Source organism: Thunnus maccoyii, chromosome 24, assembly GCF_910596095.1.
Source record: "Thunnus maccoyii chromosome 24, fThuMac1.1, whole genome shotgun sequence".
Classification (NCBI taxonomy): Eukaryota; Metazoa; Chordata; class Actinopteri; order Scombriformes; family Scombridae; genus Thunnus; species Thunnus maccoyii.
In genome coordinates, this window is record NC_056556.1 from 1170232 (window position 1) to 1192362 (window position 22131).

At 38.1% G+C, this 22131-nt stretch overlaps 3 protein-coding genes across 5 annotated transcripts in view; all 3 read right to left on the reverse strand.

Annotated features, from left to right (window-relative positions):
• Positions 1-14046, reverse strand: part of LOC121891735 (vesicle transport protein SFT2B-like) — a 14756-nt gene extending 710 nt beyond the window's left edge. The window contains exons 1-9 of one of the 3 annotated variants that reach the window (XR_006094120.1): positions 13833-14046; positions 11932-12021; positions 11319-11404; positions 11019-11100; positions 10277-10312; positions 10086-10144; positions 9388-9417; positions 8432-8518; positions 4025-4690 (exon numbers count right to left, since the gene is read on the reverse strand). Coding sequence is in view for 1 of the 3 variants with exons in the window: in XM_042404306.1 (XP_042260240.1) it covers positions 8482-8518; positions 9388-9417; positions 10086-10144; positions 10277-10312; positions 11019-11100; positions 11319-11404; positions 11932-12021; positions 13833-13901 (489 nt within the window). In the remaining 2 variants the exon portion in view is untranslated. Of the gene's footprint in view, positions 1-4024; positions 4691-7528; positions 8519-9387; positions 9418-10085; positions 10145-10276; positions 10313-11018; positions 11101-11318; positions 11405-11931; positions 12022-13832 lie in introns of those variants that run through there. The other 2 variants (XR_006094119.1, XM_042404306.1) reach the window with 2 other exon arrangements.
• Positions 1-22131, reverse strand: part of LOC121891678 (protein NLRC3-like) — a 1105688-nt gene that overhangs the window by 611667 nt on the left and 471890 nt on the right. The window lies entirely within an intron of this gene.
• Positions 15034-22045, reverse strand: si:ch211-207l14.1 (ATP-dependent RNA helicase DRS1). The gene is made up of 4 exons (XM_042404290.1): positions 20941-22045; positions 17154-17384; positions 16645-16743; positions 15034-15859 (listed from the first exon to the last, which is right to left on the reverse strand). The coding sequence occupies exons 1-4, from the start codon at positions 21259-21261 to the stop codon at positions 15752-15754; spliced, it is 759 nt and encodes a 252-aa protein (XP_042260224.1). The 5' UTR covers positions 21262-22045; the 3' UTR covers positions 15034-15751.

Sequence of the window (22131 nt, forward strand, 5' to 3'; positions counted from 1 at the left end):
CAAAATATGACACTGTTATAGAGTTGAAATACACATAAAATTAATATGGGCATCTTACTGCCTAGTTCCACTACAGTCATTGTTTTTGTCTTGATCAATGCTTGATTTTCACTTAAATTTCAACCAAATTTATTCTTAAAAACCTTTTAAATCGACATATTGGCTTTGGAAACTTTGGGGTCTTTGCTTGAATATGACGACATTAGAAATGTAAATAAGTGTTAAAAAGCGCATTTATCAGAGTATACATGAGGTAAGCTAACAATGTCCTCTACTGCCGCTCTTCGATAATAACTTCTGGAATAAAACCAAACTTCCTTCTATTTGTTTTTTACAGTCAGTCTAAAACCTGTAATACAAAGCAGGTTCAACATATCCAGGATTTCTTCTGGTTATCAGGCTTCACTGAACCTGACAGTGTCCGTCCAGAACCAGAACTATGAAGCTTTTATCAACCAGCTCAGTCAACTCTGGTTTAACAGCTACGAGTGCGGTCATGTGAAAGAGGCGGGTTGTTAATTACCAGCGACATCATCAGAACCATGAATGAAATTCTTCATATGATGAATGATGAAATGTAAACGAGCCTGTAATCCTACAACAGAATAAGAAGATGTAGAAACACTAGAAATAATTTCCACATATCAAAAGTAGGGTAAGACTTAAAATACATCGATGGCCGAAGAGCAAAACCTCCTATCTGAAAAATGCACTTTTTTGAGAAAACTAAAAAAAACTTGTTTTCTTGCAGAATGCTATTTGTTAAGGACACCCAATACATTATACACTGTTTTTAGACTATATTATTATATTATGTGTTAACAATATTGACTATATATTAATGCCTCGCAAAGTGCAGATAGGAGCTTTTATAAAACGATGCTCTAAATTAAGTTAATAATTAAAATTAAATTAAAAATAAAATTAAGTTTGTTTTCAGGTAAAAAGATGTAGTAAATGTAATAGTTACTACATTGTAGTATACTAGGGTCAGAATTCCTTAAGTGGGAAATTCCTTAAATTCAGTGTATTTGCTTCCTCGTCCACTGGAAATGAATGTTCAGTGATTGTGTAACTCACTCGTGCTTTAGCCTCTCTACACATCCAGGGACTCTGCGTTGTGTTTTTGTTTTGTTGTGTGACTTTTCTGTCACAACGAAGGACGAGATTATCTTGCAGACAGACTGAATATGAGCAGCCTTCCTTGTTCTCATCATCCAAAGTGAAATCCGCCAATCAGAAAATTCTTTAGATAGGAGGTTTTGCACTTTGGCCATTGACATGTAGGAATTATTCTATATGACTGAAGTATAGAGGGAGTGTTTATACTATTTAGAAACCATCTGAATATGTCAAATAACAAACTTAAAGTAACATCAGACTGTTTCTGCTATTGAGGCAAAGAGTATAAAAGTATTTAATGACTGATGATTTATAATCATGGAGCCAATTAACAGTGAGGATTATTGTTCTCTGGTGTTTATTTGCAGTTTTCATCACACAGTTGTCTCATGTTATTCTGACTGCAGCGATGAATCAGAGACTAAAATCATCCACACTGTCAGCTTCACTATTAAACTATTAAAATATGTGTTTAGTGTCGTAAACGATCTCCGTTTGTTAGAAGCTCTAATTTAAAACCAGAAACACGGAACAATAAAATGTTTATACTGATCTATAAAAATATATATTGATCTTTTTTAAAAGTCACTTTATTGTTACTCAGGACTGATTGGTCAGCGGTCGGGTGTTGATCCTCTGAAGTTAACCTGTCACTATCAGTTACCATGGTGATGAACCACCGTCGTAGGAATGAAAACCCAGAGTTAAACCTGAAGTTACCTCACTGACCCCAAATCCTGCTTCGCAGTACAGACCTCGGATGGCTTTAGCTTAGAATAGTCATAGAGAACATCATGTTTGAGGTCTTTGCTCAGGTTGGTTGTTGTCTTCCTGACAAAGAGACGTTAACCAGCAAATAAATGAAAAAAGAGAAATAAAACATTGTAAATGTTCTTTGAGCTACTACAAAGTGGTTTAGTTTACAAACCACATGAATGACTGTTGGAACTGTCTTTGTCTTTGTGTTTATGTCAGATTATCATTTCTTTGGTTTTGGTATTATATGTTCATGTAACGTGTCTTGATGTGTTCCCTCTTGATATTTTCTGCTTCAAGGCATCAACTTTGAAGGAAATGAAGCCTGAAATCAGACACAACTCTAGTTTAATCTAAGTCACATTATCATCTGAACACCACTGATTGGTCTTGTTCTGACTGAGCTGAAGTCGTTCATGGAGGTTTGTTTCTCTGGATTTTAAGAAGACATGAATCAATATAGTGTATTTTTCTTCACTGCCGTGTTAAAATAAACTAATATGAGTGTAAACAGCAGCAGTGGGGAGAGTGGACGGGCTCGTTACACTGATTTTACCTCTAATGTTTAACAAATGTAGGTAAAAAAAAAACTCAGAATCACAAATAGAATACTCTTACATTGTTCAGTGTTCTTTATAGCTGCACCAATCTATAAAATAAAAGATCATTATTTAATACACATTTTTCCAAAACTCAGCCCATTAATTTTGGCGTCTCCTCTAGAGGTGAAATCACATTTCTGACGGTTAAAATAGAGCAAAGACGGGTTTACTTTATTTAAATGCTCAGATCTGTGTGAGCTTTTGTCTAAAACACCAGCTGATTATAAGATGATTTACTCAGAGAATTATTTCTTCATTTAACTTCTTTTAGACCCAAATCTCTTGGATTTCGGGGGGTACATTTATTGCCTTAGATTGTTTCTATTTGTTCTTTCTACATTCAGATTTAAGGCAGTAAAGTGCAGCACAGACAACACATAAATGTATATAAAATACAAGGAGTTATTTTAAAATATGTTTCATAGAGTTTTAAAGGTTTATTTCATGACAGAAACTACAGAGTGTTTTTTTATGACAGTGGAAAGATGGTTTTCCTTCAATTTTAACAGTAAAAATACTTAATTTTGCTTTTGTTTGTAAAGCTACATTGTCATTGTGATATTGATATTAATTTATTTATTAGGGTAAATGGGCTATTTATTTTGCGATTTCAGTGCTCTTTTCTCTAAAGATATTTTGTGGTTTTTACCAAAAGATATTAAAATTCGAAGGCTAAACATTCAAATTTTGACTTCTGTTTTTTTAAACATTTCTGATAGTATCTGAGTTTGTGGTTTAAATGGTAAAAGTTGCTGAAAAGATTTTTAAATTCATTTTCTATAATTGTAATTACTTTGTAATATCTTACAATCAATCGTTCAAAATTAAATCAACAACACAAACGATACTAATAACAGTTATTTTCATCAACATCACGTTAACTCATTTCTTGATGAACGAGTGTTTTTACCTACAATTACATCATTTGTCCAACAATCTATCATTTAAATCATTATTGAAATTTTAATTTGCTGCTCCTGCTGTAAATAATAGTTATTGTGTCCTGCATTCACATTTCAGCAGCGTTTAATCACCACTTATTTAACGCTATAATTTTGTAAACATTTGTATTTTGTGTAATTAGAATATTTGTAATAATAAGCATGTGCACAGACGTACACACCTCCTCTACCATCTACTCATTATGTTATTAAATACATCTGCAGTTATATAAATCTTATATTATTTATTCTAATAGAATAATTACTTTATTATGAACTGGAGGTGGAGCGAGTCGAGCTGAATTCAGAGGGAACGGTGAATTAAAGGAGACATCAATAAAGAAATAATTAAAATCCACAAATAAATACAATAAAACTAAAACTTAGTATTCGATAAAACAAACATAAAATACCTCCTGACATGTTTATCTGCACATAAATATAAAAGAAAACAAAATAATCATGTTTCTATGATGATCAATAAACTTTAAAGTATTTTATCACCTGCAGTTTTACCCTAAAATAATATATTCATGTCTGCAGAGTTTCTGAAAACAATAATTAAAGCTCTTTCATGAAATAATAAATAAACATGCTGATAAAAAAATAAAAGTGGACTTACCTGAAACACGACACTGTGCTGCGGAGGTGAAATAATCCGAGAACAAAACGTGACAAACTGAAAGCAATTAGTGTTAATTGAAATAACTGCTATTAAATAATAATGAATTAATGAATTAATTGAGCGTTGACAGTCTTTTGGATTGTGATGTGAAGCTGCTCAGCCTCCAACTGAACACATCAGAAACAATCAGAGGACATCAGTCTGACTAAACCTCGCTCGACCTCTCTCTCTCTCTCTCTCTCTCTCTCTCTATTACACACACACACACACACACACACACACACACAATCTACCACTCAATTTAATTTTCAGTGAGGCTCTATTGGTCGGTGATTTTGTAAAAAGAAAAAGGGAAAAAGCGAATATTAAGAAACAAACGCATTGACGAATCAATACAAAAGTGATAAAACATCGTATTTTTGATTCATTTAAATCAGTAGTTTTGGTAAGTTAAGGTTAAAAAAAGGACCACTGTGATCTGAAATGTATTTATTTGGACTACAATGACTTAATGTGGCCCTCCGTCAACAACACGTCAGTTTTATTCCTTTAAACTGGAAACAACGCTTCACATTTAGTGTTCGAGTAGATGAATCCGACATGTAGACGAGCTTTTTGAAAACATTTCTTCAGAGTGGATAAATCTGAAAAGGCAAAAAAAAAAAAAAAAGAACATTTCAAAACATGGTGGATAAAAAAGGGAAGGAAGGAGGAGATAATCTGAAAATGTTACACCTGGATTTGAGTTTAGATGTTAAAATCTGAGATATTTGAAAACAACAAACACACGAGAAAACGTCTCCAGAGACGAAAACAAGAAAAACTGAGCCAGAGTGGATGAATCTGAAAACACTGGCCTCGTGTTTTAATGTGGAAAAAGGAAAAACTAAACTTTTTCAAAATAGTCTCCAAAGTAGATAAATCTGAAAAACACTCGCAGCACATTTTAGTGATGAGACGTAAATACAAACATTTCTAAAATTGTTTCCAGACGACAGAAATCTGAAAACTCTTTCCTCCCGTTTTAGTGTCAACAAGGAGAAAACGATACTTTTTTAAAAAAAAATAAATGAATAAATCCAAAGTTGCTGTTGTGGACGTTAAAATCTAATCTTTTTGAAAATGATCTGAGGAGCAAACACTTAGTTTTCACACATAAACATCGTTTTTTTTAATTTAGCTTTAATGTGGACAGAAAGCTGCGGAGCGACAACGCCGGAGTCGGATCATGACATTACTATCAATGAATCAACCGACAAAACAAATACGAGATTTGACTAATCAATCGTTTCTGGGCCAATTTGAAAACAATACATTGATCTGCAGCTCCGGCTGGAGGTTCAAATGTCATGTGACAAAACACCGTAAGCTGTTCAGACCAGCATGTAATGGAGAATAGGTCAAACCCAAACAGAGAACATCTGGAAACACACACACACACACACACACACGACATACGATATCTGGGCTTGTGTGTGTGTGTGTGTGTGTTAAAGTGTGTGTGTGTGTGTTAAAGTGTGTGTTTTATTGTGTGTGTGTGTTTTAATCAGCGGGCAGTGAAGGGTGAAGATTACAGGCTTTAGAGACTTAACAGGCATAAAGGCGACGTTAACGAAGGCAGCAGGTAAACATCAGAGGACCTGGTAACACACACACACACACACACACACACACACACACACACACACACACACACACACACACACACATACAACAACAAATTATTTTTTTTAAGAGATCAAACTCTGCGTTCTCCTGTTTTTCTGTTTAAACCAGATTCAGGTGAAATAACAGATTTTTCATCTCTAGTGTCGACTACAAACCTCTAAACTCAATAAATAATGTTTAATGAGAGCATTATGTTTGACTGATGATCAGTTTGAGAATTATCTGTAAATAAAAACATGTTTTGAACATCTACAGTCATGCGATCTGGTCGAAAGCTCCAGAACTGCCACTAAACTGACGGTCTGGTCTCAACCGTTTAGTTCAGATTATAAACTCGAGTTATTGTTTTAGTCGTCCAAAATTTTCAGCTTCTCAAATATGAAGATTTAATGCTTTTCTTTGTCATATGTGACAATAAACTGAATAACTTTGAACCAAACAAGACGTCAGCTTGGACTCTGGGACATTATAACAGAGTTCTTTCACTATATTCTGACATTTTATAGACAAAACGATTCATCGATAATGAAAATACTTTGAACCTCAGGTGTGTTTATGTTGCCAAAACAACAGAAATGTAAAATAATAATAAGTAATAACTATATCTGTATTTATTTATCATCTGTGATGAAGTTTTCCAACATGACGAGAGGAGACAGAAGACGCTTCGATACAAACTGAGCTGGTTCTTAAATACAGACATAAATATTTATTCAAATAAAATCACACAGTTAAAAGTGAAATGTGACATTTTACAGACTTCAGACACAGAAACTGAAATGACTTTTGAGTGAAATAACGTTAAAGTTTCTTCTGAAATTATTTGGACTTTAAACAGACGGGGGACAAATTAAAGGAAAAACCTGAATAAATGTGGAGAAACATAACAAATACAGATGCTCCACACAGCTGTTCAATTAAGCAATTAACATCCAATCATGTTCTAACGGATGTATAAATACGCTGAGCAGGTCCAGTTGTTTAAAGATGCAAGAGGAAAAGATCTAAGTGACTAAAGTGACGCCTATATTTAGATCTATGGAAGAGACGTCAATAAACATAAACCCTCGTTACAAAGATTGATGCACATTTGAGAAATTAATTAGTGCGTATATGCAGGTTTTTTCTTAAACGCAGGTAAACCCGCTAAAAATAGGCGTTTGACTCCTTTCACATTGCCAGTAGACGAGTTTGCCTTTCTGTTTTTTTTCCGGTCTCCATGCATGGCTAGCAGCTAGTTAGCATGGCTAGCATTGTTAGCATAGCCGTGCCGTGCTGTGTGTGTAGCCCATAGACTGTATAAAAAGACGGTTTAGCAGCGATGTTTCTGGTTTAGGGCTGCTGACGGGTGTGTTTGTGTCCTCTGAAAGACGTCACAGCGCGGAATTAAAGTCACACAGCTGACGGACTGTTAGCCTAGCATGCTAATACTCCATAAACATTACAGAGAGACCGTATGTAAACATATGGGTGAAACCATATTGTTTACAGGCATCCAGAGGTAGAAACACAGGAAAAAGAAACAAAGAAAAGAGGAAAAAATTAGCGTTTCTACACAGGTGTCATGTTTACGCCACTGCAGATCGGAGCTGAAGCCGATAAAGACCAGTGATCACGCAGAGTCATGTGACCCAGCTATGAATGCCGATTGTACCCTTTCCAACTGAAGACAAAAGCCGGATGTTAGTGGGTTTTTTTGTCCAGTGTGAAAGGAGCTCAAGAGCCTCCAGGTCTGAGTGCTGGACCCCGACAGTGAGGGGGTCTGGGGGCTCCGTTATGCTGTGGGGGGGGGGGCATTTTGCTGGCATGGTTTGGGTCCACTTGTCCCCCTTTAGAGGGAAGGATCACTGCTAATCAATCAGCCATCACCATCATCAAAACACCAGATGAGGGAATATAAGCGTTGACACCTGTAACCCCGCCCACAACAGTGACATCACAGTGTACTGACACACCCTGGAGTACACGACTACATCACATTTACAGCCTCGTTATGATAACAACTCATCTTTTAGCTGCTCTTTACTAAAATTAATCCTCAAACTTTTCTCTTTTAAAACAGACACATAAGAGGATATTTTAGTTTTAGGTACTAAACAGTCAAATTGTGTCATTTACATTTATTTTTACTGCTTGTTTGGTTGGTTTAAAGTTAAAATATTAAAGGAGGGAATGTAAATGTACAGAAACATCTGCTGCAGCTGATTTAAAGCAGGTTTAAAACCTGCAGCTCAAGTTAAAATATCAATAATGTTTCTGTTTACAGAAGAAAATGATCTTGTTGAAGGAGTTATTTAATTTATCATTCAAGTAAGTTGGTTTTTATTTGATCTGTTCTTTAAATTCTTCATGTTCAGGTCACCTGAGTGGTTTAAAAACAGTATTTCATAAATGATTAATGATCAATCGATAATTGATTGTTAACGCGGCCGACTATCGATGAAGGAAATGTCTTAATATTTGCATCTCTACTTTAGATTAAGGCTTCATCAAACTTGATGATGTTCTTTCTGTTATTATTGTTTCTTCATTTAAATCATTAAAGTCGTTTCTGTTTTGTTCTTAAATGTAGAAAAACTGTGCAGCTTCATTAAAATATAAAAATATAAATATAAACAGTCCAGATGTGACACCGTGTGGAGATAACTCGTCTCCATGGAAACCACCTCTGATGTCGCAGGTTTAAAGGTTGAATGGAAGGGATGACACCTGCTCACCACACAGTATCCTGCTTCCTGATTGGTCAGATGACAAGAGGAGGCGGGGTCTAGACACACATTGAAAATAATTTGAGGACGGCGTCCCTGAAAGACACAAAGAAGAGACAAAGACTCAGACTGAAGTTTTATTATTTTAGTAATATATAATCAATTAATCAATCAGTATAATTATCAATCAATCAATTTAAAATAGAAACGTGACGTCAGCTCATCTTTACAGCTTCAACCCTGTTTGATATTTTTACTTTATATTACTTATTATTATCATTAATTATTACTAATTATTTATTTTAATTAATTTTATTTAGTTTGATCGGACTTCATTGTGACAAACTTGGTATCCGACCAATCACAGTTCACCATCTTTCACAACCTGCGTGATGTCATTGGAGGGAGGAGCCAAGAACAAGAATGTAAACAAACAATGGCGTCCGATGCGTTGTGTATGATACTGGCTGTCTGGTTGCCATAGCGCCATGAACTCTCAACCTCTTTCACAGTTTCACCAACAACATGTTTACAGTTTACATCTGTTCTCCTATTGGTCAGCATCACCCGACACGTTGTGGAGGTTGTTGTCACCATGGCAACACTACACGGAATAAAACCATCAATTGCCCGATGCCTGACGATATTATACCATCTGAACCACTATTATCTCCTCTTATCTTGGGGTAGTCTATGGTTTCTCCTGGGACCCCATTAAGGGTCCCGACCCTCAGGTTGGGCACCACGTCATTTATACCAATATGTTACATTTATATATTAATTATATTTATAACGATATGAAAGAAAACACGATTCAGCTTTTCAGAAAGACTTGAATAGACGCTACGGAGGATTTTCTTATATTATACGACATGTTTTTCTACAATGATGACATCACATATGTGTGTGTGTGTGTGTGTGTGTGTGTGTGTGTGTGTGTGTGTGTGTGTGTGTGTGTTTGTTACCTGGCGAACGGGATGTATGAGAGGCCGTACCTGTATAAACAGCAGCAAAAGTTGTTTAATGTCAACAACAAAGCAGAATAACTTCAGATACAGACAATTAACTGTGTGTTTACCTGTGTGTGTGTGTGCATGTGTGTGCGTGTGTGTGTGCGTGCATGCGTGTGTGCGTGTGTGTGTGTGCGTGCGTGCGTGCATGTGTGTGTGCGTGCGTGCATGCTTGTGTGTGCGTGCGTGCATGTGTGTGTGCGTGCGTGCATGCATGCGTGTGAGTGTGCGTGCGTGCATGCGTGTGTGTGCGTGCGTGCGTGCATGCATGTGTGTATATGTGTGCGTGCGTGCATACGTGTGTGCGTGCATGTGTGTGTGTGCGTGCGTGCGTGCATACGTGTGTGTGCGTGCGTGCGTGCATTTGTGTGTGCGTGTGTGCATGCGCGTGTGTGCGTGCGTGCATGCATGTGTGTGTGTGTGTGTGTGCGTGCATACGTGTGTGTGTGTGTGTGTGCGTGCGTGCATACGTGTGTGCGTGCGTGCGTGCATGTGTGTGTGTGTGTGTGCATACGTGTGTGTGCGTGCGTGCGTGCATGTGTGTGTGTGCGTGCGTGCGTGCATGTGTGTGTGTGCGTGTGTGTGTGTGCGTGTGCGTGTGTGTGCGTGTGCGTGCGTGCGCACGTGTGCGTGTGTGTGTGTGTGTGTCCTACCAGGTGAAAGCCAGGAACTGGAGGATGCAGAACAGCAGAGCGAGACCGTTATTCTTCCACTAGATGGAGACAGAGAGAGAGAAAGAGGTTAAAAGAAAGAAAACTGACAGAATAAACTTTATTAATATTTATTAATAACAACTATTGTCATTTAACTTTATGAATATATTAGTAACAGAATAGTTTCTCACCCAGAAAGCAGCACACAGCGTCAACACCAGACACACCTGCAGAGAGACAGACAGGAAGAATTACAGCTGTTTGCTGTTTATTAACTGTTTTATTATCATAAGATCTGCAACCACATTAGTGTTTATGAGTTTATAATCTACTTGTTTTGATTTTCTGTCTCTTTTTCTATTTTTCCTTAATGTTCTTTATTTATGAATGAATGAGATGTTTATGTTTGTATGTGATGAATCTGTGAAAATTACTTTAAATCCTCAAAATTCAATAAAAATAAAAATATATTAAATAATAATTTCCTGTTGCTTTTAACTTCCAAACATTACGGTCTAAATACTGTAGATCTGCGACAATTAGACAAGTAATCAATTAGTAGATTGACAGAAAATTAGTGAGCAACTATTGTTAAATATTGGATTTTGGAAATGCAGCTTCTCAGATGTGATGATTGGATGCTTTTCTTTGTCATATATGATAATAAACTGAATATTTTTGGATTTTGAACTGTTGGTCGAGACCTTTATCTGATATTTTATAGACAAAACGATTAATCGAGACAATAATTGGCAGAGTTGCAGCCCTAAAATATTGTTAATAACATTATCTTCTCTACATTGTCACATATGTAATCCAGGTGAAGAATATTTAATCCCAATTATTTTATTTTATTACAGTTTTTTGTCTTAAAACAGTCAAATTTGGGGCGTATTGTTTGATTTAAAGTCTGAGCTCTGTGTTTGTTCTCACCAGCATGATGACGGTGGCGAGCGCTCTCTCCTTAGCGCACATCGTCTTCACCTGCCGAAGCGGCCCGATCAGGAACATGGTGCTGAAACCACAGCAGAGAAACTTCAACTCAAAGATTTGCAACGTTTGAAAGGAAGTTTTGAAACGTTTAAACTGAAGTTTGAAAGATGAAAAATGAAAGTGAACAAATTAAAAATCCAGATTGCAGTCGGCTCTGTAGTTGGCAACTTTCACCACCAGAGAGCGACGGTTCCCTTTGTTAAAACTATGTGGCCCTGAGGGATGATGGGTAATCGGTACCTGCCCAGAGCGAAGATGTTTCCCAAACTGTAGAAGACAGCGAACACAGGAAGACCAACACCTGGGAGCCACAGCAGACACGTACCCTGAATACAGACAGACAGGATGTTACCATGGAAACAGACAATAAGACAGACAGGGACTGAGTTGTTATGGATACAGACATGAATACAGGACTAGCTGTCACCATGGAGACAAACATGACCACAGACAGGGACAGTTACTATAGAAACTAGGCACAGAGACTGTTACCATGGATACAGACAGGCAGAAAAGACAGACAGGCAATCGCCATAGAAACAGAGAGGAGGACAGACTGTTACCATGGATACGAGACAGGAAGAGAAGACGTCTGTTGCTATAGAAACAGAGAGAAAAGACAGAGAGAGACAGACTGTTACACACATTATGCTACCATAGAAACAGTAAGAAAAGGACAGGCAGACTGTTACCATGGATACAGGCGGGAAAAACAGTTTTCACAGATACCGACAGTAAAAAGAAAAGCCGTTACTATAGAAACAGGCGGAAAAGACAGACTGTTGAAAATGCCAGGAAGTCAGACAGGCTGTTACCATAGAAACGACAGGAAGTTACAGTCGCAGCGACTCACCAGGATGGAGCAGAACGCGCCCAGAATGAAGCAGATCAGGAAGCCCTTCATCCTCGTCCCCCAGGCCAGCGTCGACGCCTGATTGGCTCTCTGGAGAGATGACATCATTATTGAAAACTAAACGTTTACTAATCTGACAAAAACGTCAGATTAGACTTTAAGAAACTGTGACAGACATTTTTCACCATTTTCTGACATTCTATGGACCAAACGATTAATCAATTATTGAGAAAATAATCAACATATTATATATTATTTATATAATATTTGCTTGTTGTTGCTTTAATAAAGTTAAATTATCTGTGTGAACTAAATAGTGAATTAAACAACCTGACGAGGTTTGTTAATGTCGGTTTCAGTAACGTTTTAAATTATCGCAGCACCTGAACACAGCAGGTGTGTTCAGGTGTTCACAGAGAGGAAAACAGAACAGACAGTTAACGTCAGGTTAATAAAACAACACAGGCTATGGGGGTTAAAAAGGGACAAACTCATGGGTTGGTTCTTATAATTTTACAGTTTAAATGGCTTTTATGCACATCTGATGTTATATTAATGAGTCATTAACACAGAAAGTTTTTAAATTGTGATAAAATTGACAATTAAAGGAACTTAATTACTTGTTTGCTTTAATGGCAAACACACAATCTGTTAATAAACCTTAAAAATGATGATTAAGGTGAATTTTATGGCATTTTTGTCTCTCTGAAGCTGTTCTGTACTGATTAATATTTGTGAAAACAGGCTGATTGCTCAATAAACTGTCAACAGATACATGGATTAAAGAGACTAATGAAGGAAATCATCATGTGTTGAGATAAACTAGTCTTTTAATTTATTTTATTTTTCTTGAAACTTCAGTAGGAGTTTATTGAATTTATGAATTTTTTGTGCCATGAAATGTTTAATGTTTATTATCAGCAGTTTGTAGTGTTTTGTGTTAAAGGAACTCTGGAAAAATAGTAAATAAATTATTAAATGTATGTAATCTTTTCCTCCATGAATAACTCCCTCACTAATTTTAAGTGTGTTTGGTGTTAATAAACAAACAATTAATGTAAATTTAAGGTTATTTTATGGTATATGTGGTTTGTAAAAAGGTTTAACTTTTCATTTATATTTTTAATTCTTAATTTTGAGGTTTATTCCAACATCAACGTCTCTTTTTTAGAATAAATTGAAAGAAAACGAAATGAAGGGGTTGTTTAAGGTGCTCTGGAGGAATAATACTAAATTTATGTCCCTCCTTTTCTAATTATTAGTGTGTTTAGCTTTAATAAAGTAAAGATGAACTAAAGTATAAAGTTATTTTAAAGCACATGTGGTTTGTAAAGAAGCTATAAAACATATGATAGTGAGAAAAAGCAGAAATTAAAGCTTTTTGAAGAACATAAAACTAAGTTGTACACCTAAAACAGCAGGTTAAGTCTCTGATAACTTAATATGATGTTAACTGGTAAAGTTTGTGTTAATTTTAAGGTTTATTGTTACGTTTTTTCATTGTACGTCTTTGTTTTGTAGAAGAAATTGATAGAAAAAAGAAAGTAAGGGGTTGTTTAAGATCCTCTGAAAGAATAATGTTAGCTCTATGTCCTCCTCCATTAATAACTCCCCCACTAATAATAAGTGTGTTTGGTGTTAATTAAGTAAAGATTAATGAAACAGTGAGGTTGTTATAAGAACATGTGGTTTGTAGAGAAGCTATAACACATATGACAATGAGAAAAAGCAGAAATTAAAGTTTTTTGAGAGTACATTTAGCTAATTTGTCTCCTGAAACAGCTGGTTCAGTCCCTGATAACATAATATCACATTAACAGGTGAAGTTTGTGTTCATTGAGATGTTCTGTTTAAAAAAAAAGAGCTTAAAAACAACAGCACGGAGCTGCTGGTGACGTCACCTCCAGTATTCCCGGTCCCTCCGTGTTTCCGTCATCCTGACCGCTCAACACCCTCTTCAGTTTGTCCATAAAGTCGCTTTCTTGCTGCCTGACAAGCGACAAAACTCTCGGCGAGTCTGCAGAAGCTTCTCAGGTGTTTTTTTTTAAGCAGATTTCTGAGCGACCGAGAGGAGGAAGCTTCAACAGGTGCAGCACTTCCGCCTGCAGTACCGCCTCCGACCACAATGACGGCGGAGGGGGCGCTGTTTCCTCCTCTTCAGCACCGTCATACTCAGAAGTAACTGAGCACACAAATACTGTTTTTAAAGTCTCCCTCCACTCAAATATCTGTTTTTCTTCTTGTTCCTACAGTTGGATGTTTGAGCTTCACTACAGATGTTTGTGCAGAGTTTGTTTTTATTCATCTGCTGAAGGAGGAAAGTTTCTCTGAGTTCACTGAAACTCTGATTTTAAGGAGCAGGATTCATGACATCACAACTAGTTTGGAAGCCAATCCTGGTCCAATATTAAGATTAGATGAGTGTGATGTGGAAACTTGAAGCCTCCAGTGCACAAACACTGTTACCCCCAGGAACAGCGCCAGCCTGGGAAGCCAATTTGACATAGTGGCCAAACTGTGGAATTACAACTTCCAGGTCCAACAGGAGCACAAAAAGCACTTTTCCTGCACACAATTATGGGAAGAGAAGTGGTTGTAAAATGGTGGATACATTTTTTTGAGTGTCACAGTAGAGACTTCCACCGGCCGAGACCGCTAACTTCCTGTTTAGCCCTCCGGCTAACTTCAGTGAGGTTAAAATGATTAAATCGTGCAGCTTTTCTAGACTTTCCAAATGTTATTGGACAAAATGGATCAAATTCTGAAAATGAAACAAGTCATTTTCACAATGGAAGTATTTGGGAAAGAGCCTTTTTGGGTCCAATAGCATCAGGTGATGTAATTACATGGTTTGACCACTTTGTGGTCAGTTTGGCTGCAAAGCCCAGTGCTGTTCCTGGGGGCTTGTTTCATCCGGGTAACTTCTTTACAGCAGGAAGTGGCTTTTTTGGCTTCATGCACCACTGATCAGCTTTCATGCATCGCTGCATCCAGTTCTCTTTATACATCCACGATACACTGATGATAGACTTTACAGTGAAGTAGGAGACATCTTGTGTGAAGTGAAATGAAATCAAGTCAAGAAATCTGAAAACTTCTTCCTTCTCTGTTCCACCAAACTTTATTCAAAAATCATTACATTCAGAAACACATCTAAACTCGTAAAAACAAAGTGAGTTTGGTAAATTATTGCTAACATACACACACACACTCTCACACACACACTTAGGTGAGGTAACAGTGGTATCAGCTTTAAAATTGGCCATTAATGAATATGTACACAGCTATTAAACACCATTATATCAGACTGGAGCATCAATCTCTTTGAATAATATATCGTTATGTGTGTCACGTTCATCACTGTCCCCTCCCGGTGCTTTTAGGAAACTTTAATGATGACATCACTCTCTCCTGGTGGTGATTCAGAGGATGATGTGATGATGTCACGGTGCACCTCTGGTCATTTTAAGTGAGTGATGATGTCACAGTGCACTACTTGAAGTTTAAGAAGACTAAGATGAGGTCACGGTCCGCCGCCGGAGCTTTTATGGCAGTTTAATAACGTCATAGGCCAAGGTTTTAAGTTTTCATTAAACCAACAATGTTGCGGTTAACTGATGATGTCACGGCTCACACTTGGAAGTTGTAGAGGACTCAGTGATGTCACGGTCCAACGCTTTACATTTTATGAGACTTAGAAAACTTTAACAGTGTCACGGTTAGCTGCTGGAAGTTTTACAGGAACGTCAGTGATGTCACAGTGTTATGCTTTAGGTTTCAAGTGTAAGTTTGATGATGTCACTCTGCCCTCCTGGTGGTCTTAGGGGACTTTGACCCGGGTGGAATCCCAGTAGACGGGCTGCGGCACGGAGACCTGAACATGACACGTGGGACAGGACTGTTTCCTCCACAGCCACTCCTCTATACACTGCAGAGACACAGAACCAACATAAGATAGTTTCTTATCAACATTTTGAATTCACAAGAACCAAAATGGAGACCATAAAATGATGTTTATTTATTCTCTTGGGTCAACTGTAAAAGTCCTGATATGAACGAAGAGAAAATAGAAGCAGATTTTTCTGATAATTGAGGATGTTAATTACACAGTGTAGATGTACATGCATATACAGAGGCCAGGAGTTGCCATGGAGAAAAAAAATAACTAATTTGTCCCCATGTATATATATATATTTATATATATATATATATATACCCCAGGCCAAAAACAAACTAAAAACCCAAAACAAGCAAACAAAAAATAAAAAAACAAACAAACAAAAAAAAAGATATTTCTTTTTTTGATATTGTATTTCTTAATTTGACAGACGCTGTTTGTCCAAAGCAGCATACAAATTAATTCATGATAGACACACAAATGTAGATGTGGAAGCGGCAGTCTGGTTTTGCCTGTTGCTTCACAGGAAACTACATGTTGCCATAGCAACAGTAACTACTACTGCAAGTTCCCTTTTTACTCAAATAACATCATTCAGGCAGTTATTTCAACAACTGTACATGATGAACCTTGTACAGAAATATGAATACAAATCAACATTCATATACATGACAGCTGTTTGTATTTACTCTTCACATCTCTTTGGAAATGTCCTTAAAACGTGTGAAACATATATATATATATATAAACATACTTCTGTTGTGTTCGGATTGAATGTGTGTGTGTGTGTGTCTGTGTGTTTGTGTGTGTGTTACCTCTTTGTGGAAGGTGTGTGTACACTGCAGCTCTCTGGTGCCGCCGGTTCCTTGACTCAAGTCGTTGTGACAGATCAGACACACACTGTCTGCATCGCTCTGCAACACACACACACACACTTTATAGTCAAAAAGATCCTAAAACAAGAGTTCATGTTGTTTTCTGCTGCTTTCTGACCAGTGGTGGAAGTAACCACTGAAGTACAGTTTTGAGGTACTTGTACTTTACTTGAGTATTTCTGTTTGATGCTACTTCCACTCCAGTAAAGTAAATTAAACGTTTTAATCAATGAGCTTTAAGGAGCTGGTTGGTGGGTTTGGTTATCGTTGGACAGAGCCAGGCTAGCTGTTTCCCCCTGTTCCCAGTCTTTATGCTAAGCTAAGCTAACAAGCAGCTAATTGTACCTTCATATTTAGCGTAAAGACATGAGAGAGGAATCAATTGAACATCTAAATCTCTACAAGAATCTAAAAAAACAACAAACAAACAAATAACAAACATCACCCACCATCGACATGACGTTGCGTCTCCTGAAAAGGCCCCGCCTCTCAGGCGCCATGGCCTCAGGGATTGTGGGAATGAGTGAGCGTCTTCGCTCAGGGACAGGAGCAGCGACGGCCTCCTGTGGCGATGGCAGGAGGCGGCGGGAGGAGGAGGAGCGACGCAGCAGAACCCTCGCTGTCACCGGAGCCCGGGTTGACGAGTGGAGACGAGACAGCTGCATGGACGACAGAGTCGCCTGGACACAGAGAGAGTTTATCTGGTTAACAGGTTTAAAGGGTCACCAATTCCACGAAATTGTGATTTAGTGATTACAATAATTAACACAAATTCAAGAAATCTCTGTAATATTTGTGCGAGCTTGCAGTTTTGGTAAATTACTGCAACTTTTCCACATGAAATGTCCAAATCAACAGACTGCTTGTGATATGGACCAATTGTGGCATTTCATGTGGTAACTTATGTCATCGCAGTGCAGTGAATTGAACTCAAGTACAGTATTTCTTCTTTATGTAACTTTGAGTTTATGGTTCTCATGTTCATAAAATAGATTTAAAAATTAGCACTGAAACATAGTTGTTTCTGTGATATGCAGGATGTCTTTTATCCAAGGAAATGATTACGTGACTCTTTGTTGATAGCAGTTTTTTAAGAATCACATTATTTTCTTTTGCTTGCGATTTTTCCCAATTCCTGCGATTTTACTGCAAAAAGAGCACATAAAACATTTCAATTTTTGAGAAAAGCTGCTGCAAAATCAAACATTTTTGTCAGCAATAGTCACAACAATCTGTGAAATCCCGGACGGAGTGAGTGGTCACCAACTCTAGTGCATCCAACTGTTCATCCACTGACAGTAGATTTTAGATGTAACTCATTCTCTATTTTCATTTTATTCCTCCTCTAAGTTCTAGTTCTTCCTCTGATATTTGCTTGTGACTCGTCAGTAGAAGGCTCAATGTTTAATTTTTAAGAACAGAACAACTAACTGATCCTAAAATCCAATCAACACTGGCAAAAATAAACAAGACTATGAGTTCAAAAGCCTCATTAGTGGCCATGAGTCCATTTAACACCCAACTGGACCAAAGAGCTCTGAGCCAACTGAGCTGCCCTCCTTACATCCCAACGCTCTTAATGCAGCTAAAAATGGAAATGGGGAGGCTCTGAGGAGAAGTTGAACCTTGCAAGAGTCCTGAGGACATAACTAGCTGATTAAATCAACTGATCAGACTAGTCTGGCTGCTCCAGAGTAGATCTGCTGCAGGGTCAGCACAGTCTAGGTGTAAGTGTACAGAAAGCTGACTCATACATCTGAAAACCAAACAAACTTTGGTGTGCAAGGTAATAAAACCCTCCTTCCTAATGTTTTCTTGACAATATAGCACAATATCCATTACATCTAATCATTCTTAAACCTTAAACCTTCGTTGAAGTGAGGCATCTGTACTTGTTTGCTTTTTCAGAACATCGGATATATGAAAACTTTCCTAAGAAGTTGTTTTCCAGTCGCACTTGGGTACTGACGTGAACATTTACAAGTTGGAAACTGGTAATCACCACAAATCCCATTTGACATGAACGCATCATAAAGCCATTTTCATTATGAACTTCATCAAAATTGGGAGAACCAGTTTTGACAAGCAATTTGGGTTTTCTGATGATAAACATAAATGTCTCTGATGATGTTTGCAGAGAAAGGTTTTTTGGGTAACTGTAGGTCGCACAAGCCAACCAATCAGCAGCTACCACGTCTTGAGGCTGCTAGCTGCTCCAACTGACTCCCATTCAGAAAGCCTCAACTTCTCACCAAACTGTACCCATCGATTCCTTGCATCCCAGGGAGTCAAAGTCTGTCATTCAAGGTAATTAATTTAATTTATAGGATAAGATGCTATTTTGACATTTGACGTGACCAACTCTGCAATCATACAACTGTCCTTGACACTTCAGACTCAAGAGTCCTCCCGAGAAAAATGACAGAACAGGTCGTAATGTTGGTCACCCAAAAATGATGATTGTCATTATGACCCGTTTCCAACCCAAACCACGATCTTTCCCTAAATCTAACCAAGTGGTTTTTGTGCCTAAACCTAACCAGACCTTAACCACAGCGTTGTTACATCATAAAACATTATTATTAATTAACAGTGATGTGTAACAGTTTGGAAAGTACAGACAAATGTCCTGCTGATCACTGCCGATAAGGGCGTCAGATTAGAAAACGCTCCTGTGTCATTATGGAGTCACATGATCAAACCGTGTATCTGGAGTTGCATTTGGAGGCCTTTTTGGGGAGCAGTGTTATAAATGTATAAAATATGATGGAGCAGAACCGTTATTATGATAGCTTTCCCCATTTTGGACTCTGTTCTTTTGAAGGCCCAGCAATGTTGTTGGGTTTGTATTTGGTATACAGTGTGAACTCAACACGAAAGGTCTTTGTGGTTTGCAGCGATTCCCGTGAAAGTAATAGATTTCAGTCAGAAATGTTGTCCAGGTCCTTACATCTAGTCTCTGTTATGCCAGACGACTTTTCAAGCAATTTCACTGTGCAGACAAATTTCCAAAGTCGGAATAAAATCATAAGAGTTTTGCGAGAGTTGTGGCGTGTTCCCATCATCTTGATCGTTTGGTGAAAGGTGGTCATAAAACCCAGTCTGAGCTGCCTTAATTCAGTCTTTGTCTCATCTTGATGTTCCAATAAAATCAAACATGTTTGGCTCATGCAAATAGTGAAGTTCAGTGACATGAACATTGTCAACAACCAATAGGTGCGCTCTCTCCAGCACTAAACAGGAACCAGCAAACCAGGTAGACAGTAAACATGGCAGGAGCTTCAGGGAGATGCAAGAATGTGAACAAGTCTCGGTTCTCTTGGACTGTGGAAAAAGAGAAGAAACTGGTGGAGTTGTGGAGTGAATTAAGTGCCTCTTTGACGTGTCATCTGATTTGTACCATGATAAAGTGCAGAAGGAAAAACCACTGCATACACAAGAACAGCTGTGAAAAAAAAACTGCTTGTGTTTCTGCTCCGTTATTCAACAGTTTTCTTCTTGTAATTTTCCACCAGGAGCAGGATGGGAAATAATCTCAAAAGGAATCTAGTCGTAGTCTTGTAAATAGTGACCCTGCAAGATCCCCAGTCTTTGCAAAATCTTATAGTCTGTGACCAAAAGCTCAGTGACTTATGACACACTGTCTTTAGATGTGAAAGGATGTCAGACTTTAGTCTTTTAATAGTCTTTTCAGTCTTCTAGTGTCTAGTAGGACGATATTAGTCGCTATGTTGATTGTCTGATGGTTTGAAAACTTGCCAGTCTTAAGTAACCGTGGGAACAACTAACACCAAAGGCTCTTTCTGAGTTACCGTAGTTACCATTTTCTGACTTCCAAAATCTAAGTCATACTTTGTGACTTGAAATTAACATTTTTATCAAAGCTTTTCAGTGTTTTTTTTAACACTCACTGGACTAACTCGCCAATCGTACGACTGTTTTGAGTTGTCGATGATGTGAACTCTCGCAAATCGTAAATGTGAATCTTTCTTCGGAACTTCTGTGGTGTTAGTTAACTATAACTACCATGTCTGTTGATTTTAATCAAATAGGTCTATCAGCGGACTCACAGTATCTACATGACACACCTACTTGGTTAGGTTTAGGCATGAGCAGTGAGATGGTTAGGGTCAGGGGTCATGGGTGGAGGGTTGGGGGTTGGGGGGGCGTGTCATGTAAGTCTGTAAGACTGCAGACCTTTCTCATTTTAATAGCTGCAGGTTTGTGTTTTCTCACCGGACACGGCAGTGACGCCCGGCGGTCCATCCTTATCCGAGCCGGCGGCTGTAAGCTGTTCCTGCTTCCAGTTCTCCTGCCATCTGCCTCCCCTTCCTCCTCCTCCTCCTCCTCCTCTTCTCCGATCGTCCTCTGCTGTTCTCCCCCTTTGTACTGCTGTATCCAGGTACTGAAGATCCGAGCAACTTCCTCCTCCTCATCATCCTCCTCCTCCTCCTCTTCCTCCTCTCCTTCCTCACTCTCATCTTCCTCCTCTGCTTTCAAAGGGTTCAGGACTTCTTCCTCTGAAAACACTTCAGCTTCCTCTCCATTTGGATCCATCACAAGAATATGAACTACAGCTAATTTAATAACAAACAAACTTTATGTTGAGTTACAGCTCTGCTAAATTATTAATATGGTTAAATTAAAAATTATAACGAAGCTAAATTACAACTCAGATGCTGGTAAGGTACAACCCCAGGTATATTATAGCCAGGCTAACGTTTGCAACCATGATGAATTATAACAAAACTAAATTACCGCCAAGCTAGGTTACATCAACGTTAATCACAGCTCAGCCAAATCACATCCACACAAATGCATAACCAGGTTTATCAATATCTTTCTACACTGCAGCTACGTTAAGAGCAGTTTGGTTCAGTTAGCATTTGGCAGTTTGAGAGGAGGACAGCAGGGAGACGAGGAGGGACAGATGGATGGATGGATGAAGAAGCAATAGATGGATGGATTATCTGAGCAACAGATCCACAAATCCAGACATGACTGCCGACTTCTCTCTGCTCCAATCGGATCCATGCAAACAAATATTAAAGTCCAAAATAGCCTCCAGCTCCTCCACTTTCACTGCTTCTTTCCTCCTCTTCAGTGCTGCTTTGTCTGCCTGCTGTGTCTTTCTGCTCTCTGTGCTGCTCTCAGCCGAACGCTGTTAATCCATTTACTGAAACACAAGAGGAAGCAAGCAGCCAGAGGGAGGGAGATTACACCTGGCTTACTGTATCTGTGTCAAACCAGGTGAGAGGTGAGAATGAAGAGAAAGAAGAGAGTCGGTTCGTCGTTTAAGTAACAGTTTAGTTAGCTGATTAACGGCGTAACTGATCTTCTGTGTCTTGGCTTTAGTGTCACTTCTACTGGATGCTATGTTGTATTTTTAAACTGATTTTCTTGTGAGCTTTTACAGTACGTTGAATG

Coding starts and splice junctions, on each gene's coding strand:
- si:ch211-207l14.1 (XM_042404290.1), bottom strand. CDS start 21,261: ATGGATCCAAATGGAGAGGAAGCTGAAGTGTTTTCAGAGGAAGAAGTC. Junction 17,385..20,940: donor GGGCGTCACTGCCGTGTCCG/GTGAGAAAACAC, acceptor CTCTGTGTCCAG/GCGACTCTGTCGTCCATGCA. Junction 15,860..16,644: donor CACACACCTTCCACAAAGAG/GTAACACACACA, acceptor GTGTCTCTGCAG/TGTATAGAGGAGTGGCTGTG.